The sequence below is a fragment of the Fusarium sambucinum genome, chromosome II, assembly GCF_050947815.1.
Source record: "Fusarium sambucinum isolate potato_lamoka chromosome II, whole genome shotgun sequence".
In the NCBI taxonomy this organism is placed as follows: domain Eukaryota; kingdom Fungi; phylum Ascomycota; class Sordariomycetes; order Hypocreales; family Nectriaceae; genus Fusarium; species Fusarium sambucinum.
The window spans coordinates 1,360,781-1,387,734 of NC_139293.1; the positions used below are offsets into that span (position 1 = coordinate 1,360,781).

A 26,954-nucleotide genomic window follows, 5' to 3' on the forward strand; every position below is an offset into this window, starting at 1 on the left:
CACCGAGAGATCTGAGCCTCCCTTCAGTTTTGTAGTCGATGATGTAGGTCAAAGTTCACGGTCATGGACCCACGTCGCTGCGGTTACCAAAACGATATGTTTTTAGGCGGTAGATCGGCGCTATAAACGCCGACATTTAAAGATCCATCAACCAACCAGCGTTAGGTTGCACGGTTGCGCCTAGACCAGGGCATCTCATCGCCAACACATTGACAATCAAAGACTAAAAATTATAAGAGATATCATCAATCATGGCCTCGAGCGCAGGACCTACTACGCTCGCTCATAGAAGCGTCGCTAGTATCCGTGGAGGTCCTACTCAGGGGTCAGGTCCCTCTACTCCACACACGCCAAACCGCTCTTCTGCTGTACCAAGCTACGGCTCACCATCAGCCATTCGTGCAGATGACGAGTTTATCATTGTCGAGATAGGTTCACGGCATATCAGAGTCGGGTTTGCGGGTGACACATCTCCAAAAGCGACCCTTCAGTGCAGTCCGGAAGATCAACGGCGAGCTGGAGATTTTAGAGGTTGGCAGCAATCAAATCGGGCTGCTGGGCTGCAATGGTCAAAGGATCATGAGTTCTGGCGATATGATTTGAGAGATATCGAACTCGGCCTATTCCAGGACAAGATGGGACGTGTACTACATGATGCCTTTTCAAGGTAAGTCATTACAAAAAAACTGAACGAATTCTTACTTACACCATAAAGATATCTACTCATCGACTCTCGACCAAGAAGGGTTGGTTTGGTTTTGGACTCAGGTTTACCAATGCCATTATTGACAGCTACTCTGGATATCATGTTCAACAGATTTCAGACACCAACTGTGTCACTAATGTCAACCCCCACAATGTCGGCTATCTCAGCAGGTGTCCGTTCTGCTGTAGTTGTCGACATGGGCTGGGCAGAAACTGTGGTCACCAGCATATATGAGTATCGGGAGGTCAAAACTACCCGCACAGTTCGAGGTGGTAGAGCCCTTCTCGATTCAGTCTATTCGACCATGGAGAGTCTAATACCAGGAGAGCACGACGCCACCAAGAAGAGAGCAATCAGTTTTCAGGAATGCGAAGATATCATGTGTCGCCTCATGTGGTGCAAGCCATCAGAGTTCCGCTTATCTCAACGACAGTCAACTCAGCTGGAAACTGTGGATGAGCAAGAAGAAATTGAAGCCGAGTCAGCGGAGGCTGGTGGTCCAGCTGGAGCTATCCATATACCCATCAACACAGGGCCTCGTCCATTGACAGTGGAGCTTCCATTTGAGAAACTCGCTGAAATCTGCGACGACACCTTTTTCGATCCTTCAGCAGATCGAGCAACGTTCGATGACGACGAGCTACCCTTACACTTGCTATTGTACAAGCATCTTTTGCAGCTACCCCTGGATGTACGAGCTATCTGCATGTCACGAATTATGTTCACAGGGGGCTGCTCCAATATCTTGGGCATCAAGCAAAGAGTAATTGATGACCTAACGGCCATAGTGAAGAAGAGGGGATGGGAACCAGTATTCGGGAAAGTTGTGGACAAACACAGAAACACCACTAGGCTCCATCGACAATCCAGCGCCACATCTCCAACAGAAGGATCGCCACCCTTATCACAAGCCGAAGACGAGGGGGTCAAGTCTCCCAAGAGTGCAGCTGATACAAAGCATGAGCACGATCCAATCGAAGCCAAGGTTGCGCGACAGCGAGAGACAGTCCAACAGGTCAAGGGCCAAATACGCGTGGTCCATACCCTTGGACCATGGATCGGTGGAAGCTTGCTTTGTCAACTCAAAGTACCCGCCATGGCAGTAATTGATAGAGATGCTTGGTTGCAGCACGGTGCCAGTGGAGCTTCTCGGCCCAGTGATGTTGATTACAAGGTACAACAGAGGCAGAGCATGCAGGCTGGAGGATATGGCCGAGGAGGTTACGGTAACTGGACTTTGGGGGTCTGGGGGTCTATATGAGAGGCATTTGATCTGAACGATACGGGATGAGCGTTAACATGACATGGATGAGAATATATTGATTGATGCAAGTGGTGGAAGCGATGGTCAGGACAAACACAGTCAAAGCTTTCAACTACTGCAATAGTATACCCAAACAAACAAAAACCGATAAGGTCAATTGGCATAATTGCCTTGTTTGCTCTTTTGCCAAGAATGAATAAGTCCTAGTTACAATCTGACGATGGTCCAACAATTGACGGTCCGCAGCGGCTCGGGTAATTGCATTAAGCAAGCTCTCCACTGTTAAGCAAGCCCCAAACTCGCTGATCAGTTCCTCATACCTCAGTCATGCTTTATATAAGCTGCTCACTCACAACTCAGCAGCAGCCGCCATGAACAGGATATTATTGCGCCTCAAGTGTCGCAATGTGCAGCCGAGGCTACTAAGGCCTCATCCAGCATTGACTCGTGGCTTCGCTGATGCTAAGCGACCACCCTCAGCTCCCAAACCAATCGTCGATATTAAGCACATTCGCCAACATGCAGAACTCTATCAGCAGACTTGCGTAGAGCGCAATTATCGCAAGCAAGCGCAAAACCCAGCTAAAATTCTAGAGTTGCACGCAAGATGGCAGGATCTCCAGCGACAAGGCCGCGCGCTGCGTGAGCGATCAAATCTATTGAGACGTCAGCTTGCGAACCCGGCTACCAGCAGCGGCGATGAAGATCTTAAGGAAGTGCGCCAATTGACCCGCGAGCAGATTCAAGAAGAGGCTCGACAACTTAAGCAAGATCTTTCTGCGATTGAAAAGGGCGAATCGCAGGCGGTTACGCAAATGGAGGAGCTTGCGCTGGAATTGCCCAATCTCACTCATCTGGACACTCCCAAGGGAAGTGAGTTTGAGGTTATGAGCTATATCAACGACCCACCCACTTTCAAGGAATCTCCTGAAGACAAGATTTGGCGCTCTCACGTTCACATTGGCTCTGAGCTTGGACTTTTCGACTTTGCCGGTGCTGCTACTGCCTCCGGATGGGGCTGGTATTATCTTCTTGGTGAAGCCGCTCAACTCGAGCAAGCTTTGATTCAATTTGCTCTTGCAACGGCGACCCGTCATGGCTGGACACAGGTATCACCTCCCAGCATGGTCTACAGTCACATCGGTGCTGCTTGTGGATTCCAACCTCGCGATCTGAACGGAGAACAACAAGTCTACGCCATCGCTCAATCTGCCGACGATGCTGAGCGTGGTGTCCCCGAGATGTGTCTTACCGGAACCTCGGAAATCGCCCTTGCAGGAATGAAGGCCAACACTACCATCGACCCCGAGGATCTCCCCCTCAAGCGCGTTGCCGTCTCCCGCTGCTATCGCGCTGAAGCCGGTGCCCGTGGTGCTGATACCAAGGGCTTGTACCGCGTACACGAGTTCACCAAGGTCGAGATGTTCGCTTGGACAGCACCAGACGAAGACGCCGCTCAGGACATCTTTGATGAAATGCTTGACATGCAGACCGAGATTCTCTCTTCGCTTGGACTTCACTGCCGTATCCTCTCCATGCCATCCCACGACCTCGGCGCCTCAGCAACTCGCAAAGTCGACATGGAAGCCTTCTTCCCCAGCCGTCGAGACAACTGGGGCGAAGTCACATCAGCCAGCATGTGCACAGACTACCAGACTCGTCGTCTCGGCACAAGGACTCGCGTTGATGGAAAGCTTGCCTTCCCCTGGACTGCCAACGGCACTGCCCTAGCTGTTCCCCGTGTGATAGCAGCTCTGTTGGAGAATGGATGGGACGAGGAGGCAAAGACTGTCGCTGTACCAGAGTGCCTGCGGCCATGGATGGATGGTAAGGAGAAAATCGGTCTTGGTGGGCGTCGCTCCAGCGTCGATCGAGTGTAAGTTTGAGTCAATTGAATGAAGCATTGCGTGATTGCGTGCGTGTACGAATTGAGGATCTACTGGAGGTTCGAATGCTACGGAACTGGATATCTTTTTTTAATACGAAGGCGGGATATGATTTCCTAGTCAAATTCAAAACACCAATCTGAGACGGCCCTTTCCCTTGTGTGATGGTATGTTGTATATACGGATATGCCAAATGTGTTTATAATCTATCCTCTATCCCAAGTTATATATCAAATGCTTCACCTTCTTTTCCCAACCTGGCATCCTAAACTCCAATCCAGGGCTTCCTCTCCAAGCATACCATCCACTCATCTTCTTCATGGCCCCAACCCACCCCAATTCCCTCTTCCTCCACGTTCTACCTCTAGTTCCGTCTCCCCGATGTTGCACCACGTATATGCCTCCATCCGAAGCCGTTGTCAACTTGGCCTCTCCGCGCTCTGGATCTCCACTAGTGTGGTATTCCCTTCTATGCGGTGTTCGATTCGCTTGAAATCGTTTATTGTGATCCAGGTCAAGAATCTCATTCGCTGCTACTTCCATCCACACATCCAGTGTTCGGAGATGATCGGCGTAGATGACGAGGAGCGCAAAGATAGAACATAGACCTGATGCCAGCCAGAATACCCAAAATGATGACCCCTCAGGACCATATGTGCTTTCTATGGACAGAATTCCGGATACAACTGTCAGTGGAAGCAAGAGACCACCAAGATACGCTATTCGGTCGAGACTCCGGGAATTCGCATCCTTGGGTTCATCCTGTGCTTGCTGAGCATGAGCTTGCAGAGCGACTGTGACAGAGATTTGTATGCGTCTTTGAAGACGCTCAGCAAGATTTGTCCAGTCAGTAGACGTGATGCTACAAAAGTCGTCTCGCCGCTCCATGCTTCGTGTGGTATCGGCGTTTGTTTCCAGTGCGCGAGCGATGGTCCATTGAACGTCTACCGAGTCTGATCCTAAAGGAGGCAACGAGTCCAGTTTTTGAAGCCATGTATCATAGATGAGCTCCGCCACAAGGTCTTCTATGGGTCGAATATCAACGAGTGCTTGCCAGAGGGAGTCTTCCAACCCTGATCGCTTTGGAGGCCGTTTGCCCTGTTTACTTCTGTCTGGAATCGTGTTGCTCGGTATCCTGGAAGGTCGATAAGGTCGCGACGATATTCGAAACGGAAGGCCGTCGAGTAGTAGAATGGGAAGTCTCTCCTTGGTCATAAGCGATGCACGACATATCCTAATCCCCTCGTCTTGGTCTGAATCACTATCGTCATCCTTCTCTTTGGTTTCGCTATCGCTCTCTTCCGTTTTTCTCCTCCTTACTTCTGTCTCGGGAAATTCCCAAACCCATCCTCCTCTTTTCTTATCCAGTTCCATACCAAGCAAGGCGCCCATATCACATTCGCCTCGTACAAGAGCGATTCTTCTCCAGCCGGGTCTCTCCACAAGGCCCATCTCTTCTTGGAACTCCTCCGCTGTAAAGATATCCTTCTGTCGACAACTTTGGGCATTCCATTCTAAAATGTATGGTCTGCTAGTGCCAGATATACCCCGTTCTGACGATCGTCGTCGAGTCGTCCGGTGTCGGGGCTCTGGAGCCGGAGGGTATCGTGACATTTTGGTTCTTGCTCTGTCTTAATTATTTCGATTCGCCAAAATAGGATTGTCTATAAGAAACGAGACTAGTCAAAAGATGTGTCAATAATTTTCCTACTGAGACCGACTTAAGTCCAAAACGGGGGAGTCTCACTCTTTTCAATCTTTGACTACCGTTCTTCCCAAGACCCCATGAGCGCAATTCACGTCATGAGAAAACTTCTCAGGGCATAACTTCTCCATAATTTCTCAGGCAGATGTTCGTTTATCCCGTGAATTTCAGGGTCCTGAAATGTCTCAGCTAGGCAGATGTTCCCTTGCGCCTCCATAAGCAAGTGTCTGGATGATCATGTGCCGACTTTCAAAGCCCAGATGACCCAAGTGATAAAGGAGCCTCACCACGCGACATATCCACCTGCGAAATGGAATTACATAAATAGTCTGCAGTATCCATTTGACGGAATTTGATCCAATATGTATGTTACTAAGATTTCAGGAGTCCTTGGCATATAAGTGACGTGCACATCGATCTGTCCGGTATAGCACATTCTCATTAGGGATATCGTACTGGTTCTGTTTATGTAAAATAGCCCTCGTTCGTGCATGGGTCGTCATCTTTATTGAACGGTAACTTTACATAAAATGGCTCTTTCCCGCTCTTCCCTAAACGCCTGACCAGACGCCATTTTAACAGCGACAATCATAGGATGCTGAGACTTCCTATGTTGTCTCTTTGATTCTCCAAATGCTTTCGCTTTGCCTTCTCGTGCTTCGTTTCGTCTGTCTCCTCTTTCTTTCTCGATTTTCTCTTCCTTCCCTTCTAAGCAGCAACCGTCCTAAGGAGTGTCAAGTGTGTGGAGTGATGTGAAAAAAAGCAAAAATAGACGCCCCAGTGCAAGAATTCCAGATCGTAAACCCATGCGTATACGTACGACGACATGTCCAATTAATGATCGAGGTCAACCGATAACAGCAGTGTCCCAAACTTCCTAAACAGAAGTCGGTATTTCAAAATCATCGGTGGTGATCGTCATCACCATCATGATGCAAGGTGACACTGTTAAACTCAAGGAATGGATCGGGAATTTCACCGCCAGGAGTGGCCAGACCACTGTCCAAAGGTACTCCCTTTAGGTTCATCGCCCTTGAGCCTGAAAGGTCGACACTCTCGCTCTCCTTCACGTTTCGGAAGTTGACAGTATCAACTCCTCGTCCGGCATGGGGAACAATCGGTGGCTTCATGTGTCGAATCAGTGCCCATTGTGTCGTTCTAAAGAATGGATGCGCCTTAATGTCTGATGCACCGGCTCGGGCACCAAGTCGTCGGTTCTCGTCCTTGATGAGTAGTTTCCTTATCAAAGATTTGCAAAGGCTGCGACTTGGTTAGAAAACAGTTCAAGTTGACTGATTTGAACACTACTTACTTGGAGATCTGTGGTGCACCAGCATGATCGGGGAAGGGAATATCCTCCCTCAAAATGTTTGCGAAAGTTGCGTTACGGTTCTTGCCCTTAAAAGGCGTTGTGCCGTAAAGCATTTCGTAAATGAGGATGCCAAGTGTCCACCAATCGACTGCGCTTGTATGGCCACTACCCTTAATCACTTCCGGCGCAATGTACTCTTCTGTGCCTACAAAAGAGTTGGTTCGGAAGTTGGCAATACATGAACGTGTGTCGATAGTCGGTAGGGCATCTGTGCGAGCTCCATTCTTGCCAACGATCATAGTCGGCTTGCCACCAGGGTCTGACTGCTTGGACAAGTCAAAGTCTGAAAGCATAATGTGGCCCGATTGATGAAGCAGGATGTCTGTGGAAATGGTCAGCGATGGATTTGTAAGCACGATTTCGCAACATACTCTCTGGTTTCAGATCACGGTAAATAAATCCCATAAGATGCAGGTATTCCAACGCTGCTGTCACTTCAGCGGCGTAAAATCGAGCATCCTCTTCAGGGATACATTTTCCAGGACGTGTTTGGAGAGCGCGGAAGAACTCGCCGCCACTGCAGTACTCCATACACAGGTAAAGGTAGTCCTCAGACTGGAAAGAGTGGTATAAAGTAACAATGAAGGGGTGGTTGCTTGTTGCGAGGATTTCTTGCTCTGCGAGAGCTCGCTTGATCTTGTTTCGCTTGATCATTTCCTTCTTGCTCAGTACTACAAACAGTTAGATGTGGTCGTATGCGTAAATTTGGGACGTTAACATACTTTTCATGGCGTAAAGCCTGCTGCTCTTCTTCTCCCTCACAAGATACACCTTGCCAACGTCTCCCTTTCCGATAAGCTTTATCTTGTCAAAGCTGGAAGGGCTGACTTCAACGTTTCGGACCTTTATCGAATTGGAACTGTACGTTCGGCGGAAGGCCATTGACATATTGGGAGCTGGCAGAGCAGCCAGAATGTCTTCGGGGTTGGCATGTATGGGCATTTCCTCGTTCTGTGGGGTTTTGGTCGGCTCTATGAGGCCAAGCGCGCCAGAACTTGTAAGAAGGGGATCTTTGCCAAGCTCGGCAGTCGCGGGACGCTCGCCGTTGGGGGGGTCGTTCTTGGAAAACAAGCCTTGAGCATTGGGTGCGCTGGCGACTCTTCTAAGTCTCCGGGCAAGCTCCTCCTTGGTTTCGCTGGTAGTAGTTTGATCGGTTGCGGTGGTACCATCCGGACCATGGATTTTGAGACTTGGCGTGTCCGGGGGGCTCGGAGGGACAGAGTCGGAATTATGGTGACGCAGTCCTGGCTGACCTTGGTGGGCAAAATAAGGGTTGGCGTGAGCAGTAGGACTCATGGCTTCTTCGACCTGGTTGCCCTCGCTTGCCACGGTATGTGCGCGCAGGCGGCCAACTGTATTACTAAAGAATTTGGTGTGACGAGGTTTCGAGGGATCGGGGGTGGTAGCGGCCGAGTTCTTGTCCTTGTCCTTGTCCTTTTCCTTATCGCTAGAAGCACTGCCAGTACTACCTCCAGTGTTCATGCGGAAGAAATTGCGCAGACGGTGGCTGACCTGGCCGGTGCTGTTGGAGTTCTTTTGAGAAGGCATAACGGCGGTTGCTTTGTTGAAAACGGCGGGATAGGTGGAGACGGAAACAGACTTTGTATGTTTTCGATTAGAGATTCGCTTCCATATTCGATGGAGTAAGCGGCTGGGAGACAAAAGGAGGGCGTTGCTGTGATGTCAAGGCAAAGAGAAGATCGACGTGCGGAGGAGTCGTTGTTGCGCAATGAAGTCGCGCTAACGTGGGATCGCAATGGTTCAACGGGAAATGATATTTAAAGTTGATTGACTTTGATATGGGGCGGATGAAGCTGCTCAAGAAGAAACAGCGGCGATACTATTGATAAGAAAAAGAAAGAAAAAGGGAGGAAAGAAGACACCAGAGCCTCAGAGGAATGACGCTGGCCTTGAGACCTTGTAATGGGTCGGGCTATGGGTCTTTGAATCTGGGTCCTAGTCCTGGTCTTGGTCTTGGAAGACTTATTTGGGAATCGGATTGGAAATGGGAACGGGCCATGGCCATGGGAATGGGGGCGTCGGAAGCTTTATGCCTGAGGCATTACTAATATGATCCCGTCGGCATTGGCCGCACACTCTCTCCCTCTCTTTCCCGTCCGTCCTTCATTCCCGTTAATTACTTCACTACAGGGTAAAGTCGGAAAAGCTAGTCCTTAAGCTTTAGCGTGCAGAAGAAATGAACTTGAGGATCTACGTACTGTGATCAATTAATTTAATGTTGTTTTAAATTCCTCAAGATCTCTCTGCCTTTACACTTGATACGGGTACAATGCCTACAGAGCTAGGCACAGCTAAGCTCACCTCAGTATTTAGCCTTAGCGTAGCTCTTTCAGCACCTCGCCTTGTGGCTTAGAGGGGGTCAGAAGGCTGGTTGGCCTAAGGCGAGTAACGTTAGCTCTAGTGAGCTAGGTTGGCTTTTATCCATCTTACAAAGCTGTCTCTCGCCTTCGGCAACTCGGTGTCCTTAAATTACCGCAAAATCCGGTGAGAGAACATTTCAGGCGACAAATGTAATTTCAGTTTTAGCTAGAACATCCGATCACTTCCCAAGTCCCCAGCAAAGAAGAGTTTCATCAGGCAAGTCGTCAGGGTCGTCTTCCATTTATTCGGGGACGCTACGGACGAGCCACTAAGCCGTTAAGTTTCAAGTCGGTCGTTGCACTAGAATTAAGAGGCGCTGATAGCCTAACCTGATCGGAATAGAATCCTTGTAGTTCCCAATATTGGTTCCTGTCACCTGCAGATTGTTCTGTACCTTGCGTCTCTTTTCTGACATTAGATGAGAAAGCAGAAGGCTCTCATGAATGAATGAGGCGACTCAATGAGCCATAATTAGAACGTCATGTCGTGGGGGATCTTGAGCAGGGGTCCAGGGGATGCCCTTGTCGTAGAATCACGGGCACCAAGCAACTCAGTTGCAAAGCCTCCTTCCAGTCTATCTTTGAACCTAGCATTAACTAAAGCTTTAGATGTGGCTTCGGGATCTAGTACTGATCCCCGTCGTTCTAAATCTCAACTTTGGATACACAACTTCAACTCGTAGGGCTGTTCGTCGTTGCCGCATGTTCGGATGATATTCGCGCCTCAACTATCTACCCTGCAAGCAGTGACATGATTGAGGCTCGACCGCGGGTCAAGGATTCGACACTGGCCCACCATGCTTTCTGCACTATCTGGGTTATGAAACAAACCTGAATGGCGATTGTATCGAACAGACGTGCGCAAGTTCATGCATGTCTCCATCGCCTTTCTGCGTTGGCTCAAAGTAAGCCCCAACCTAGACGCATAATATTTAGGCAAGTATTCGTCACACGTTGGTCTTGGTTGTTCAGGTTCCTAGGGAGACTCGGCACAAATGGCAGTGATACGTAAACTGACCGGAACAATACCGATGACTTCAACGTCATGCTTCATCTGTGAGGCTTGTCGTCGGCATAAACCCAAATGCAGACATCGCAGTAACACTCTGACAATCTCAAAGTATGGAGCTTTGAATTCCTTGTCAAGATCTAATAAGCACAGTATGTTTAGCTCAAAGCTGATAGTGGAGGAATCTCTCAGCTCAGCCACCTCCATTCACACCACACAGGTGTGCTAAAGGGAAGGAACTTTGGTTATGCCCAAATCCTGTGCAAAAGACCTTAAGTTTAAGCTTTCTGAGAACGGAGATTTGGTTAGCTCTGGGCCAAACACATTTCGTATCTCAAGATGACCGAGGTACATCCGAGTCAATTAGGCTTTTTATGAAGCCTTTTTGTTTCTGTGCTCTTGTCATGAGTCTCTCATGCATGGCATCGAGATGATGTCAGGAAGAGTTGATCGATAAACCACATTCCCATATAAATACGCACATGCGACCCAAGGTACCGGATTATGGGATCGGCAAGTTACGATCTTTTGGTGAGGTGCAGTCTTCTCAGAGACTTTGGACTCTGGTGTTAGAGACCTCTATCTGTTCGTTACTTTGGTGATTGAGATAGATATCGAACCTTGAGCTAGACAATTCTCTCAGAATCTAATATCTATGTGCGTAGATTGAACTTTGTTTCAACAAGATGAGAAGATAAAAGGCCCCGAATCTCCATTCCACAACTAAGAAGGTCATGTCTTGGGACCAATTCTCATGGTGAGCTTTATATTAACCCTGCCATATGTAGCACTTGGAAATAACACTTCGCTAGAAAACCCTTTACACATCTGAATCACATAAGATCTGATAAATGGCGAAGCTTGCTAACATGATGGCCGTCGAAGCCTTTTACGACGACTTAGAGCCTTGGATGCTTACCATGCACTCTCGAGGGCATTACATACAGTCAAAGATTCTTCACATCCCCGATCGACTTGGTTTGTTCTCGTCCGGTCCGCCTCTGCAACAGGTAGGAGAGGTTGAGATATTATTCGACCTGTTAAGTTTTTTAACGCTTAATATTATCGCGACATTGTTATGGGTATTCGGAGCCGCTGAGCTTGAGCTTATGATAAACATGTTCGCAAACCAGTGTTTACTCACTGCTTGAGGCTGGATTGCAAGATCTTACATCAAGCGCTGGTTTTGCTGCATTCGCCGATATTGCGAAGTGCAGGAAGAAAAGGAAGCCCAGAGAGAAAGGGAAGTGCAGAGAGAAAAGGGAATCAGCCCATCCGCTCACTCAATGGTTTGATCCCGTACGCCGCAGGTTGTGACCTCTTTAACCCCATGGGCACTGTGGTTAAAACAAAACAAAGTGTTAAGCTGCAGTGGTGGACTGAGAAGATCCATAAGTTGGAATAGGCTTCAGGTTCTGATCTCATCACTAGGGTAGTCTGGGTTGTCGGAGAGCAAGACAGAGTACCAGGAAAGAATACTACAAGTATGGGGAAGTGCGACTGGGTAGCCACAGCATGAGCATTAATAACCAACTTGCGAACAAGTCTTGAATCGACTGCCGTGATTAGTACTCGAGGTATTTGGTGTCTTTCTTTCAGAATCATGGTGTCCTCGTTTGCAATAACAGAACGTCTGGCTGCCTTTCCTTTCCACTCACACCTATAATTTCTAACAAAGTTCTCTCTGGTACATACGACCATACCTATCAGAGAACTCGGGATCCCGTCCGCTCTCCCATAGATAAGCTGGTAAGGGGCGGATTAGTAGTTGGGTCGGTGACGACCAGCGAATCCCCGCTGTTGTATGTTTTTTTTGGCGATATACCACATTTTTGGTGTTTTGTCCAAGTAAGAGCATTTTTTACTCAATTATATTTTTGGTGGTAATACTGACCACAGAGATCTACTGGTAATCAAAGGCTATTTTCTTTGTTAGTTGAGCGTCGCAGACAATATATTTCCCTTTATCTTGGCTCCTTTACAATGGTGGCTTCACGTGTCTTGTTGACGTCTAGATACTTCAACTTATACCTAATCCCTGCCACCAATTGAATACTACATGTTGGTCCAACGCAACGAGTATATTTCCAGGCGTCCAATCAGAGTTTCACAGACGACCAACATCGGGAAATCCTCACTTACAAATGTTGGCTGGGATAATTATGTGAACCGCATTGTCGGTATTTCTTCAAGACCGAAACCTAAGTAATGTATTTCAGTCTCATCATGAGCGATGACCACATCTGAGAATTGCTGTGGATATGAGGCGTCTGGGTTGGATACTTACCCTGGTGAAACAACTATGTGTTGTCAGCGAGAACTGGGCAGTATCGTGCACTGAATCAAGGTACAAAAGGTTATGTGTAAAAAGCAGGTCAAACCAAAGTATCATCTTACCCTGTGTCGACCGATGAGCCTAGATCGAGGCCATTCAGGTTTCCTCAAACCTTGTACTCCGATTGGCTCTCTCTGGGCCTCCCGCCAAAAAGGAAAGGCCACCCTCCTGTAAGGTTTATCTGACGGTCTGGCCGCTTGTGTCGCGACCTGCTTCTTTTCCCTCCTCTTCATCTCTTGCTCGAATACGAACGTTTGACGGTCCAACCATTCTATCCACTTCTTGATTGTATAAGTTCTGTATCGCATATTTCGCTTCAAACCGACATTATGGCTCGCGGTAACCAGCGTGATCAGGATCGTGCAAAGAAGCTCAGGGATGAGGCCAAAAAGGTTAGTCTTACTCCAATCCCAGTCTGAAGATGTGCGCCAGGGCAGAAACTGACGGCGTATGTTTCCTTCCTATAGAAGGACAAGAATAACCAGACCGGTACCCAAATGCAACACGCCAAAGAGTCCAACGCCGAAATCATGCGACGGAAGCAGGCTGCTTGTATGTCCCAACCGCCAAGCCCTTACAATTTCGTACCATAAGACGAGACATAGTAACTAACACAGTCACTCCCAGCTGAGGCTCGCAGGGCCGCCGAGGCAGCCAAAAAATAAACGCTGCGATTTGCTGTACGAACACTATCCACTCTGACTCGAAAAAGTACCATCGATTGTCTGTACGGAATACCACATCTTAAAGAGATGGAATAAGGACTACAGAGAGGGAGCGGAAATGTTCGGAACCAGACATTCTTTTCAGCGACGCAACGAAACGACTTTTGGGAAGCACAGGCAAAGCGGTGCAATAATACGGGTTGTCTTTCAGAAACGATTACTATAACTATAGCCGCGTCAATACATCTTCGTGATGATGTTTGCTCGTGATGGCTAAACAAGCAGCTCTAGGGTCCCTCTGTTCTTTCGTCTTTCCTAATACTTGCCTCTCATTGTAGGAAACGGTTCAACGACAGATGATTGACTGTTGTGCATGATTCCAGACATCACAAACCACTTAAGGGACTAGTCAGTGTATATATATAACACAAAAACGACCCATCTACGTCTCTTGAAGCGCTATGCCCAACAGAAACCTGTTTTTGTTTTTTAAAATTTGTTGGTTTGGACGTTATGCAAATTCATTTCATTTGTTACATGTCCAACTAACTTCACATCAGTTGACTGTTGGTTCTATCCTTCCATTTCTACCATGCATGTACCCTGTATAAACTGCAAATGTCATTTGATAGACATAACCAACATCAAATTCGATGAAACATACCCCCACCGCATCCCCAGAGCCTGGCGCTTATAAGCGTCTCCGGGTGAGTTGGGCGCTTAGAGCAATGCCAGGAATCCTTATGAAACCACATCATCCCATTCCTTTTGTTTAATGCTTGTTTGTATTTTCAGTTTTAGTTATTCTTTTGATCTTATAGCGTTAGTTTATAATGCTGTCATCTTTGCGACGAGTGTTCCGTTCAAAGACCACTCCAGTTCATGTTGATGAGACGCCTATTCCTGAGCTATCACCACAACTTTTGCCCCGAACTCGAACAGTTCACTTGTACTCCGGAATAAAGGTCCTACATAGTTCTAAAAGTGACGATATTGAGTAAGTTTATGGACACCGATTATTGACATGTTGTCTAATCATGACCAGTGTTGTTTTTGTCCATGGGCTTAAAGGAGACTGTCTGAAAACATGGACAGGCAAAGGCTCAAATGAACCATGGCCAAAGGCGCTCCTTCCGTTTGAGTTGGGTACTGCTCGTATTCTTACTTACTCTTATGATGCGATTGTCGTTAGTAAGGATAATGTTCCATCACTGAATAGAATCTCGAACCATGCGTCTAATCTCGTGGCGGCTCTTGCATCGCTTCGACAGGGTGATGGCACAGTAAGTGTTGGAACCTCGTTGTTGGATTCAACTAACATACTCAGAACAAAAGACCCATTATATTTGTTTGTCATAGTCTGGGTGGACTTGTTTGTCAAGATGTAAAGGTGTCCATCCCAACTTCTTTCGCCCATCCACTTACACAGAAACCAGGCACTTGTAGCAGCAAAACAGCGCTCCGAGCAACATCTACAAGACATTGCAAACTTCACCCGGGGAGTCATATTTCTTGGGACTCCACACCACGGATCAAGTCTCGCCAAGATGGGAGAGCTGGTTTCACGCTCTGTCGGAATGATTAAAGACACGAATAGTGACATTGTCCAAGTTCTCACACCAGATTCGGAGGTATTGGCTCGCATTAAGGACAGCTTCCAAGCTCTTGTCATGACTCGCAGCAAAACAGAAACCAATACGATAGAAATCACATGTTTCTACGAAGAATTGCCCAAGAAGGGAGTAGGACTGGTCGTCCCGAAGCATTCCGCAATACTGCCCGGTTATATATCGATTGGAATCCACAAGAACCATTCGGATATGACAAAGTTTAATAGTGCAGATGAGCCTGGTTTCGTTGCTATATGTGGTGAGCTCAAGCGTTGGATCAACAAGATACGACGGTATCAGGGTAAATTTCAGAAGCAGCAAGTAGCGCATTGTAGGTGAGAGCTTCCATTTGCAAGATACATACTAACAACCCACAGGTCTCGTACCATATTCTTATAATCCAGATTTCGTTGGAAGATCCGAGACCCTCGAACTGCTCAAGACTCAGCTAGGCCATACAGGCATTGATTCCCAAAATGAAACTCATCGGAGAGCCGCACTCCATGGCCTCGGTGGAGTTGGGTATGTTTTTCAATAGTTATCAAAGACGGAGAGAGCTAATTTGTATAGGAAAACCCAGATTGCACTGGCTTATTCGCGATGGCTACAAGGTGTCTCCAAAAACACGTCTGTTTTTTGGGTCCATGCCAGTAGTGCTGAGCGATTCTCAGAAGCGTATACCAAGATCGCTAAAGCATGCAAGATACCTGGTTATGATGACCCGAGTTTTGACGTCTTGTCTACTGTCAAGGACTGGCTTGAGAGTGACGAAAGCGGACAGTGGATGATGATCGTTGATAACGCTGACGATATGCAACTGTTCTTCCCACAACCAACGGATTTGCCAAATTCCAAGTCTGATAAAGAAGAAGATAGCCTTTCGGAATTCATACCAGAGTGTGCGAACGGCACTGTCCTTATCACGACAAGGAACATGCAAGTGGGATCAAGACTATTAAAGGGCAAGCGCCCTATTGAAGTGGGCAAAATGGACGAGTATGAGGCGACTCAGCTCTTGCGACAAGGACTACACCAAGGAGACGAGTCTTTGGAGACTCTTTTACAATTGTCATCCCGATTGGAATTCCTCCCACTTGCACTAGTCCAGGCAGCTGCTTTCATACAGGAGAACTGTATTACAGTTGATGAATACCTCGAACTGCTTAACGGCAGTGAGGATGATATCATACAACTCCTAGAAGAAGAGTTCGAGGCCGTTGGTAGAGACTCGGATACCCCTCGAGCCGTCGCACAAACCTGGATGCTGTCTTTCCAGCAAATTGAGAAACAATATCCCTTCGCCGCCGAACTGTTATCCTTGATGAGCTTGTTCGATCGACAAGCTATACCTCTAGAGTTCCTCGAGTTCTATGGTGAAGATAAGAAGCGCGCAGAGTCCAACATTAGGATGCAACTTGTCAAAGCACTTGGAGTTCTTAAAGCATTTTGTTTCATTCGCGCTGAGAGAGGTGGTGATCACAACATGCATCGTCTTGTGCAGTTGGTGACGCGAACATGGCTGTCCAGGAAGGGTAGACTGGCTGAGTGCGCGAGGGAAGCTATGGAAGCAGTTTCGTGGTGGTATCCGTACGCCGACTTTGAGGATATTCCGATATGCACCGCATATCTTGCACATGCATATTCTGTGCTTGACGCACAAAAGACAGAATCGGACGAAGATAGGCTCCTCAGGGCATCACTACTTCACAGGGTCGCATCATTCTGCAGACATCAGAGTCGATTGTCCGAAGCGGAGAGACTACAACGAGAGGGACTCCAGATTCGAAAGGAGTTGCTTGGAGACGACCACGTAGAGACCCTAGTTCTTACCTCTGACCTTGCGTCAACTTTAGGGAACCAAGGCCGATGGGAAGAAGAAGGAAGGCTCTACACGCTCATCTTAGAAACATGGAAGCGACTTAAAGGCGAAGAGCACCAACAAACTCTCGATGCCATGAACAACCTTGCTGTGAACTATTACGACCAAGGCAAAATGAACGAAGCCAGAGAGCTGCACACACGTGTTCTTGAGATTAGGAAACGTGTACTTGGGGCAGATCACATTGACACGATCCGATCACTGGATAACCTCGCAACGTTATTCGAAGGGAAAGAAGCAGAGGAAATGAAAAGAAAGGTGATAGAAGCCAAAATCAGAATTTACGGCGAGGAGCATCCCGAAACACTCCACAGCAAAGCGAATCTATCTTCAACGCTCGCCGATCTAGGCGAGCTAGGAAAAGCTGAGGAGATCCAAATAGAAGTTCTAGAAGTCAGCAAAAGAGTCCTCGGCGAAGAACACTCCTTCACTTTGGGGAGCATGTACGGTCTTGCTGCTATTTGGACATTGTTTGGAAAGGTATTTATGGATGACAGACATTTATACCCTGATGTAGATATGCTTGGGGATGCGAAGAAGTTATTGCAGGAGTGTGTCCGGCTGCGGACAAAGGTACTCGGGGCTGATCATTTTGATACTCTGGATGCGTGTGAGCGTCTGAAGGACTGCGAAGAGGCAATAGAAATGGCGGATAGGCTTGATGCCAATGCGAAGGCAGTTGATGTAAATAGTCAGGTGGAAGTTTAGTGTCTTGTACTTCACAAAATTGTTAATGAATATAATTTGGTCTTCCGTCCCATGATGGATCTTATTAAACCTTACAATATACAACGCTAGTTGTGATACTTATGTATTTCTAATTAAATACTCACACTCAAACTTCCTCCGCTAGTAACCAAAAACATCCAAAGCGTGTTTAGCCATCCACTCCATACCATCGGATCTCCAATCGTCTACTTCAATGTCAGAGCCATTGATATTGAAAACGATACTCTCTCCATCAGGACCATCAGACAAGTCATAAAGAGGCCATTTCTTGCCACTGAAAATCCCCTTCCCTGTCTCTCCATTGGGGTCAAGAGTATTGAAAAAATTGATCCATGCAGTAGTCATAGTCTTTGCCATTGCCTTTGCATTTTCCGGATATGATCCTTCACCACCGAAAGGTTTACGATTATATCCGTCTCCGTTGATGTTGTACATCACAAAAGCAACCTTGTAAAGTCAGTATATAGAAGGATGATCAAGCAACTCTACCTACCTCTTGGAAATGAGTCACCCCAGCATACTCTGGTTGCCCATTGGGCTTGATGTTGAAGCGGTACGCATAATTGGGAATCCCGTTCTTGGCCCAGATCTTGTTTGCACGCCTTCTTTGATATTGTATAATCAAGTCTCCGAATAGCGCACACGACCGACGAAATTGAGCTCCATGAACCTCGGCGTACGAATCATTTGGTTTGATGATATATGGCCAAGACTCCAAAGATGGTATCCCGACCCTTTGATCGTTGGGATACAACTCCATCAACTCATCCGTAAGCTCGTCCACCGTCTGTCCTGTCGTGTCTTCTGCTTGAGGTGGGATTGCAGTTCCAATAGCATCCCTCATGTCTCCATCAGTATTGACGTTTCCACGATCGGATGTTCTGTTTCTACCAAAGGACGTCCCTTCGTCCGTGTTGGCGCCTATAAGAAGTGGCACTTTGACAAAGTTCCCGTTTTCCAGTTGATTAGTAGCGTAATCTGCAATGAAGTCTCCGTCCAGGACTGGAGCCCATTCAATACGGGTTTTCATGGCCCAAATGGCGCTGTTGATTTCGTCAAAGGGAGCTTGTCTCAGGCAAGGTAGAGATTTATCCGATCCTACCAAATCAGAGCATGATGGGATCATGCCAACGAATCTGTCGTATGTATCTTGCATTGCATCAGTTGCGTTGTGATTACCACGATACCGAGGACCACCGAAACTAGACTGGCCGATTGCTCCTCTGAACAGACCGTCATCACGTCCTGTTTTCGTTAGAAAATGTTTCGCAAGTTGGGGATTTCTTTCGACAGACCATTGTATGCAAAGACTTGTGCCCAAACACTCTCAGCACCTGAACTTTCTCCAAATATGATGACTTTGTTAGGATCACCACCGAAAGCTTTGATGTTCTCTTGAATCCAGTGGAGTGCAAGTCTTTGATCGCGGAAGCCAATATTAGTAGAACCCTCTTTCAAGGCCTCTTTTCCAATGAGGAATCCCCATGCGGAAAGACGATAGTTTATGCCGACGCCGATGATAGGCTTACCGAGAGCAGTGCTCTGCTCGACGATGAAAGACAAGTTGTATCTCATGTCTGAAGCACCGCCCTGGACAAGACCTCCTCCATGAATCCAAACGGCCACAGGGATATTTGATGTGGTTTTTAGGTTGGCAGGTCGAATGACATTGAGATAAAGGCAGTCTTCGGATTGCTTATATCCATCTTGGTCGGTTCCATATCCGTGGCAGTGAATTGATAACTCTGTGGCTTCTCTCACCCCATCCCACGAAGAATTGAGCCCTTGAGCTACTGAGAACCGTTCAGGAGGCTGAGCAGTGTAAGCTATTCATACCAAGACATCGCGAGGAGACTCACCTGAGCAAAGGGTATTCCAAGAAAGTAGTCTTGATCATATTGCTGATTATAAACTCCAGCATATGTGCCATTCTTTACAGTGACGGTAGGTGAAGAGGTCTTTGTCTGCGTTGAAGCTAGAACTTCCAGGGGCCAACTAAGGGTGAAACAAGTCTCTATCAACGAGCTAAACTTCATCTTTCTGCCAGTTAAATTGAGCATATAATGAGATGATCAAGATTTATGCGAATCTGGTCGAGAGACAACCCCTCAATTTATATATGCTTAATGTCGTATTTGCTCCTATAATCAGGCTAATCAACCAGTCATCATATTGATGTCGAGTTGTATCTAACGCCAACGCCAAGCTGGCTAAATTGCATAGAAGAATCTTCGATGTCAAGCTGCTGCGACGTTTCTAGTCATTTGTGGCGATCATTACCGGAGGATTTATCCAAAGGGCCGTCTATCCGGACTGAAAAGGTGTAGTCCTACAGTTATAATTCTTGGCAGATTTAGATACTTCATATGTCCTTGTTCAAAATTTCAATGTTATTGTAGTATTGAGGAACTTTGCGAGTTTTTGAGAAGCAACTGATATATAGATATATAACATTTTGGGACTTCCAGTATGCAGTGCCGCATCGTCACTCTCCAAAGTCTCGTTGAGATGAGACCCATTAGAAGAAACAACAGTTGCTGTAAACAATTGAGCCTGACGAACTCTCTAAAGTGACAAAGGAGGCTTTTACCTAGCCGATAATCTTTCCACGTATGAGAAGGCCATGATTCTGCAAGACGATGTTCTGTCAATCGTGCCCAAAGCATCAGCAGTTCAGCTACTCTTTTCTATAAACAACCATCTCTACCGTGAACACAACGTAGGACATAGAGCTGTTCTAGTTGATCGTCCCGACGGGCTCGGTTAAGGCTTGCCAGGCACAGAATCAGGGGTTGTGAACATAATAAGCTTCGATTTGATCCAAACGACGTTCGTGAATGGTGGCGTAAGTGATAAAACCAGATGGGTAACTGTAGGCAACTTCTCATGCGTTAATATGTTGAACATCCTTTAGACTTTCTGCCCTCTTGGTGAAAATACTACGCTCCTACTCATGAAGCGGCGCAAGGAGTTTAAAAGAATATATCACAAACACGCCAAGCAGATGATTGTGTGTATTTCTCAACTTTATTAAGATTCGAAGTAAAATTAACTTCTGTTGCGTGAATATTTTGAGGTTTGATGCACGTTACTGGTCGTTTACTCCAAGGAAGGAGAGGCGCTGACCTCGAAGGTTCTGCAGAAGCGTATTTCCGGCGATCAGCGCAGAGATACAAGACAAATCACTTGGTTTGTTGACATCCTTGGACGTTTAGTGATCATGTCTTCGACGATCGCGGGTCCTGAGGAATTTGAAGTGATAGACTTCCGAGGGGGGGCCCTGTCTGACTCTGGAAAGGAGGCGGCTAAGTTCCAGGAACTTGATACTTTTTCAATAAGAGACGAAATGATTTAGATGAGTAGTTCATATCATCTCAGACTCGCTTTTATTCTGTTTATTCTTCTGATGGTACTTTGTACCTGCTCTCGTTATTTCCTTTTTATGTACGAATGTAATTAAGCTTATGTCTTGAGTTTCCTACCATCCTAGTTGTGGTTAAATCCCAGTCAAATCGTCTTACACGATGGCCTGCCCAGTCAGGCTTGGCGCGGTGGACACAGGCTAAGAACCCCTGTCCCATAATTTTGTCAACCATGAACAGTTAGATCTAATTTGAAATTCGCTTTATCTCGTCTCACTTCATTATTCTCCCTCTTACACAAACATATACTCGCTCAGCCTTACCAGGCTCTTTCTCTCAAACCCACTCTCGTTAAAAATAACATGTTATGGAGCTCATAACGTTCCTTCTCCGGGTGACCGCCTTCACTCTCTTTACGGTCATCCCAACCGTTCACGCTGCTTACTATGACATCCCCTATAACATGACAGCCGGCAAAACCTTCAACGTCACAATCAAGCAGAATATTGATCCAAACTCTGAAAATGGAAGAGCAACCGACTCTTATCGTGTCTATCTCGCCCTGACACCACCCGGATGGGGCACAGGACCTGTTTGTTGGCTCCAGTATCTAGTTCCTCGAGATCAAACACAAGTCAACATCACCATTCCTCCCGACGTGGCTCCTGATGGCACACGTATCATGCTTTCATCTAGTCTTACCAACTCAAAGAATGGCAGGCGAGTCACGGGTTTTGATTACAGCGCAAGGACAGATATGTCGGGGTTGAACGGAACTTGGAGTAAGGCGGAGTTGGACGGCCGGAGTACAGGTGACCAAGATGAGGTTTCCTGCTCGGCTTTTGGTTGTGTTAGGGACTGCTATGATCTGTACTATAAAGGAGACAAGGATGATGAAGAGTACAGCCGAAAGTCGTATGCTTGCTGGAAGGCGTGTGCAAGGGATTTGAATCCGGCAAGCGCAGCGTCTTTGAATGTCACACCGCTTCAGAGCTTATTAGGCGTAGGAGTCGTGGTTGGATTCCTTCACTTGATAGTTGGAGCGTTATAAGCATATAGATTCGTGTTGTCTGGGGGTAGTTTGATCACTAATAACTTAATCATGGGTATTTAAAATTAACATGAATAATTAATCAGATCTATAACTTGATAATTTGCCAGGACTCTATGAATTCCAATATATTAGTCGCTGATTTAGTTCTTATACAAAGAGCGTAAAGCGTCCACCAGCTCCTGCTCCCCCCTAATAGTCTTCTCATCATAGATAAAATCCTTGGCAATAACTCCACCTGAAAATCCAGCAGTTGTCATTTCCTTAAACTCTTCGGCATAAGCTTCCGGAACAATCTGCTTCCAGTAGTCCAGCAGTTGGTCCTCCTCGACAAGCTTCAGCTCAACCTTTTTGCCAGTGATTTCCTCGACTGCATCTTTGAGATCAACAGAACCGTAGGCTCGGGGACCGAATAAGTTGAAGTAATGCGGGCTAGGCTTAGCAGTTGAGGCGAGGAGAGAGTTTGCGACGTTTGAAGCTACGTCTTTGAGCCCAACCTTGAAGTTGAAGGTCAGTATTGATTTTCATCTCACTTCAAAGGTCTGGAAGTTACTCACTAGAGGAATCTTGTAATCAATAGGCGTGATCCAAGAGTGTATAGTAGGATTTTTCTCTTTTCCGGCTTCAAGGAGGTGTGCAAAATCTTCGAAAAAGTAGGTAGGTCTGACTATCACAACCTCTGGTACAGAATCTTTCAAAAGTTCATCCGATATATGGTTCAACCTGAGAACGCCCTTTGATCAGTTAGCTTTATCACTGGTCAAAGGAGACATGTTTCTCATAGACTTACGATACCGCTTGAGTTATGGGCACCAATGGCCGAAAGGATGACGAGCCTGTTGACGTTTGCATCCTTCAAAGCCTTCTTCACATTGGTAGCAGCTCGAGTCGCCCATTCACCTTGATTAGTACCGTCATAGGTAGGCGGGGGGATGTAAAAGACAGCATTTGAGCCTGTAAAATCTAGACTGTTGCCATCTCCAACGTCGCCTTTGACAGCTTCAAAGTTTGAATTCTTGGTGAACTCGGGTGGTGCCTTGGATGGATCTCGGTAAACACCTCGAACAGAAGTTTTGCTGTCAGAAGCTAAGAGGACCCGGATTGTCTCTCGTCCAGCTTTTGTTGAAGCTGGAAGAACAGTGATATGCTGAGGCATCTTGGCGTTGTTTGTAAATAGAAAGTTGAATAGTATGAATGAAGCTGGATGTTGATACAGCGATAATATGACGGGCAAAGAGATGAATATTTATATAGGTACTCTCTGTGTCAGCAATCCGCCGCAAAATATATACTCTCTATGATTAAAATCAGATTTGTCAGGTTGCGGAGGACATTCTTCTAGCATCAGGTGTCGACGTAATTTCACGATCCTTCGAAAGCCAAAGAAGTAAGAATATGCAAGTTGAGACGGGCTTTGAAAGTCCGAAGCACCGAAGGGTGCCTCTAAAGGCTTGGCTTGGAGATGTCCAACAAGAATAATAGGACGCCAAGGAAACTCCAATTCTTATATCACCACCACTCGACGCAATTCCACTCCGCAAGCTAGAGGAGTGAACTCCGCGCGGACAAAGGCGGGCTTTGAGAGTCCGAAGTACCGAAGCATTCTTTTAGAGTCTTGGCTTTGTGGATCTCAAATAAGCATAAAATGGGGTGCTACATTTGAAGAAGCTTGTTTCTCTCAATGCAAGCTTACAAATATAGTTGTGTTTCTCATTTGAAGAGTACCTGGGCTATGCAGTGGTCGATCCTTGTAAGGCTAAATCGTCTCAATCGATGTGCAGTGTGAGTATAGATGCGATTTGCTTTATCATCTCATGAAGGACTCATACCCATTTAGATAAGGACTACAGGGCATCAAGAACAAATCATCTGGCCAAGAGTCTTTCAGTTTAATATGTTTGTATTTATTAGGGTATTACATGAAGACAAAACGTTCCATAGCCGTTTTATATCATGGGGAAGTACATATATCTGAGAGCAAATTTCCTAACATGGTATCTAAAAACAAATAACTTTTGGCAAACGCGTTACATCGTCATCATCCAACAGACCCAAGCCAAAGAAAACGCCTTGATTTCGAGAGGATAGATGGTGCGATGTTATTAAATGTTGCTAGTTGTTTAACTGGCATATGTTGTGAATAGATGGTGGTGAAATTATGCGGTTTCCTTCCTATTACCACCTGCGATACTGTCACGTCGAGATCGGACAGCCGCCAAAGCAGTGTCGTTCGCGGTCTCCTTCTCTTCCTCAGTGGAGGAACCAGATCCGGGAGCGGGAGGAGCAGTGGGAGCGTACTTGCTTCTCTGGCGAATCTTGGCACCGTACTTGTAGAAGATGAAGGGGATAGGCGCAAGGACGGCGGCGACACAGCCGAGAAGGGTGGCGGCATATTGGATGCCCATACCGTCAAACATTTGACGAGCGAACAGAGGGAAGCCAGCACCGCAAAGAGATCGGAGGAAGGTGTTTCCGGCAATAGCGGAGGCGGCAAACATGAGGTAAGCGTCGACGAGGTAGTTGAGAGCCTGGAGGAAAATGGACATGAGACCGAAACCGGTGAAGAGGCCACTCAGAGCGGGAACAATCCAGTGGATCTTGGCAGTGTATCCAGTCCTAGCAGAGGTTAGTATTGTTGCTGTTATTATATAGGGGTTAATGTGTTACTCACCATCCGAACCAGAAGATGCCAATAGCAAAGGAGACACCACCGGCCATAATATTGGGAAGTCGCCATTCAGGAATGGGGATTCCGTTATTGGCGGCGAGCTTTCGAAGATACCAGGGCTGCTGAGCAATGACTGTAGCGCCTGCAATGAGCTGGCCAATAATCATACCGAAGAAACAAAGGCCGGATTGACCAGAGCTGAAGCCGTGAACACCGACAAAGACGAGAGGATAGGCGGTAAGGAAAAGATAAAGAATACCATAGATGAAACTCATGTAAATGGAGAGTAGAAGGATGATGGGCTCAGTAAAGAGCAGACGCAGAGGTCGAGAAAAGTTCTTCTGGACAAGCTCCTTCAAGTCAACCTCGATTTCCTCCTGCTTGGCATGAATACCCCAGTTCTTGGTGCGACGTCGTAGATCAGACGCCTTGGAGACGAGAATGACTGGGGGATAAGTCTCCTCCAAAAAGATGACATCGAGAATAAGAGCAGTGAAGCCCATGATGGAGGCAAGATACTCGGTCCATCGCCAGCCAAGGTGAGACTCAACAATGAAACCACCGATGAAAGGAGCCAAAAGAGGACCACTGAAGACGGACATTGAGAAGACAGTAATGGCAGTACCTCGAGTACGGTTGTCAAACATGTCGGAAAAGACAGCTGCGACAACGGCTAGAGGACAAGCACCAAAGAAACCACTGAAGAATCGACAGAGGAGAATAGTCTGGATATCCTTTGCGGTAGCACATGCGATTGAGAAGAGAGAGAAACCAAAAATAGAGATGAGAATCGGTAGACGACGTCCTTTCAACTCGGAGAGGGGAGCCCAGAGCGAAGGTCCGAAAGCAAAACCGAGAACGTAAAAGGTAGTTCCAAGCAAACCAACCTCGTTGTCAACACCGTACTCTGAAGCGACAACCATGGTAGCAGCGGAGAAGATAGAGGATGTAAAAGCAGAGGTCATGGTGGTGAACCCCAAAACGGCAGCAGTAATGAGCTTCTTCTTCAATGGCCAATTCTGCGAGTGCAAAGGATCATTAGGTCCGTCAAACTCGACAACATACTGCTCCTGCTCAGGTAAGGGAGGGGGATAAGGCTTTCCAGCTCCAAAGTTGGGCAGAGGCTTCCTAGATGCGCGCGAAGCAGTGCGTGAACGTAGACTACCTCCAACGGTGGCATTGTGCTGACTGCGGGCGGTTTGGATGCGGCTAAGTTCGGTGGGATGGCGCTCGAGGTCGTTCTGTGTTGATATACGGCTAATGCTGTTGTACTGGCCGATGGAGCGGCTTCGTCGACGGGCTGAATTCTCGGACGATGATGATGAGACGGTAGAAGCAGAGATGACTCGCTCGATTTCATTGCTGTCTCGCCGTTGGTAGCGCTGAGGAGAAGCTGCGCGTTCTGCATCAAGCAGCTCCTGATCCACGATGTTCCCCGACATCTTTGGTGTAATTTATGGGGTTCAGTCAAGTAACAATGGAAGAAATGTAATATGGAGAGATATTGTAGAGAACAGAGGTGAGCGGAATATATCCAGTATATAAACTTCCAGTCTTCAAGTTGTTCCAAGCTGTAGTGCAGCTAACAGGCAAGTATGACGCTAGGGTCCGATAATGGTTCGTCGGGAAAGAGCGAGATGATCGCGACGCTAACCAATACGAAAAGGGTCAAGTCAAGCAGTCAGAATGACCCGAGTCAGATATATATGGAAAGAAGGAATCGACTCAATTAATATAAGTACTGGTAACACAGTTAAACTAGAGGAGAAAAAAGTGTCATGGCAAGAAGTAAAACACAAAAGAAAAGCTCATGATCAAGGGGTGAAGTCATGTATAAGTATCATGTAATGAGTGAATCCACCCAAGCCTTTAGTGTCAATCCACCCAAGGAACACAGTCAGTCGAGAACAAGACAAACCTGGTAAAAAAATCTTTGCTTCGGAAGAAAGACCCACTTGTTCTTCGGCATCCACGTTCGGCACGGTGCCGCACAGGCTTATAGTGGGCTTGACAAGGGTCTGAGCACTGGATTACAGCGAAGACCAAACTGCAGCTGAGCCCTATATCCGAGTACAGACGCTATATCCGCTGGGCTGGATTATTGATCAGTTTGTTTGACGCAGCAAGCTTACTGATATGCACTTTGTCAGCCATCAATTCTTTCTCGGCTGTATATCTCAAGCCTCCACGGAACCGAGTTGCCGTGCATGGATGCACGATAATCTATCAAAATTCCAGTCCAGTTTCTATCCACTGTTGGGCTTCAAAGGTTCCCATGCCCCTGATACTCACTAACATTAGCCCCCGTCGTTCCCCTAGATCCATTGCCGTA

The 26,954-nt window shown here is 46.9% G+C and overlaps 9 protein-coding genes across 9 annotated transcripts; 4 read left to right on the forward strand and 5 right to left on the reverse strand.

Annotated features, from left to right (window-relative positions):
* Positions 1-251: 251 nt before the first annotated feature.
* FSST1_007241 (uncharacterized protein) lies at positions 252-1,967 on the forward strand (the record flags this gene model as incomplete). Its single annotated transcript, XM_083224004.1, has 2 exons — positions 252-667; positions 716-1,967. The coding sequence occupies 2 exons, from the start codon at positions 252-254 to the stop codon at positions 1,965-1,967; spliced, it is 1,668 nt and encodes a 555-aa protein (XP_083083202.1).
* A 374-nt stretch (positions 1,968-2,341) lies between these two features.
* FSST1_007242 (serine--tRNA ligase DIA4) lies at positions 2,342-3,850 on the forward strand (the record flags this gene model as incomplete). The annotated part of the gene is made up of 1 exon (XM_083224005.1): positions 2,342-3,850. One exon carries the CDS (start codon positions 2,342-2,344, stop codon positions 3,848-3,850), a length of 1,509 nt encoding a protein of 502 aa, XP_083083203.1.
* Positions 3,851-4,069: 219 nt separating this feature from the next.
* Positions 4,070-5,470, reverse strand: FSST1_007243 (uncharacterized protein; the record flags this gene model as incomplete). The annotated part of the gene is made up of 1 exon (XM_083224007.1): positions 4,070-5,470. One exon carries the CDS (start codon positions 5,468-5,470, stop codon positions 4,070-4,072), a length of 1,401 nt encoding a protein of 466 aa, XP_083083204.1.
* Positions 5,471-6,463: 993 nt separating this feature from the next.
* FSST1_007244 (kinase-like domain-containing protein) lies at positions 6,464-8,481 on the reverse strand (the record flags this gene model as incomplete). The annotated part of the gene is made up of 4 exons (XM_083224008.1): positions 6,464-6,821; positions 6,874-7,255; positions 7,305-7,604; positions 7,656-8,481. The coding sequence occupies 4 exons, from the start codon at positions 8,479-8,481 to the stop codon at positions 6,464-6,466; spliced, it is 1,866 nt and encodes a 621-aa protein (XP_083083205.1).
* Positions 8,482-14,156: 5,675 nt separating this feature from the next.
* FSST1_007245 (alpha/beta hydrolase) lies at positions 14,157-17,520 on the forward strand (the record flags this gene model as incomplete). The annotated part of the gene is made up of 6 exons (XM_083224009.1): positions 14,157-14,320; positions 14,369-14,606; positions 14,651-14,707; positions 14,760-15,264; positions 15,311-15,455; positions 15,504-17,520. The coding sequence occupies 6 exons, from the start codon at positions 14,157-14,159 to the stop codon at positions 17,518-17,520; spliced, it is 3,126 nt and encodes a 1,041-aa protein (XP_083083206.1).
* Positions 17,521-17,661: 141 nt separating this feature from the next.
* Positions 17,662-19,577, reverse strand: FSST1_007246 (Alpha/Beta hydrolase protein; the record flags this gene model as incomplete). The annotated part of the gene is made up of 4 exons (XM_083224010.1): positions 17,662-17,988; positions 18,035-18,786; positions 18,837-19,353; positions 19,401-19,577. The coding sequence occupies 4 exons, from the start codon at positions 19,575-19,577 to the stop codon at positions 17,662-17,664; spliced, it is 1,773 nt and encodes a 590-aa protein (XP_083083207.1).
* A 1,693-nt stretch (positions 19,578-21,270) lies between these two features.
* On the forward strand, positions 21,271-21,954 carry FSST1_007247 (uncharacterized protein; the record flags this gene model as incomplete). The annotated part of the gene is made up of 1 exon (XM_083224011.1): positions 21,271-21,954. One exon carries the CDS (start codon positions 21,271-21,273, stop codon positions 21,952-21,954), a length of 684 nt encoding a protein of 227 aa, XP_083083208.1.
* Positions 21,955-22,097: 143 nt separating this feature from the next.
* On the reverse strand, positions 22,098-23,110 carry FSST1_007248 (SDR family oxidoreductase; the record flags this gene model as incomplete). The annotated part of the gene is made up of 3 exons (XM_083224012.1): positions 22,098-22,451; positions 22,512-22,688; positions 22,745-23,110. The coding sequence occupies 3 exons, from the start codon at positions 23,108-23,110 to the stop codon at positions 22,098-22,100; spliced, it is 897 nt and encodes a 298-aa protein (XP_083083209.1).
* A 1,000-nt stretch (positions 23,111-24,110) lies between these two features.
* FSST1_007249 (major facilitator superfamily domain-containing protein) lies at positions 24,111-26,064 on the reverse strand (the record flags this gene model as incomplete). Its single annotated transcript, XM_083224013.1, has 2 exons — positions 24,111-24,570; positions 24,626-26,064. 2 exons carry the CDS (start codon positions 26,062-26,064, stop codon positions 24,111-24,113), a joined length of 1,899 nt encoding a protein of 632 aa, XP_083083210.1.
* Between the last annotated feature and the right edge of the window lie 890 nt (positions 26,065-26,954).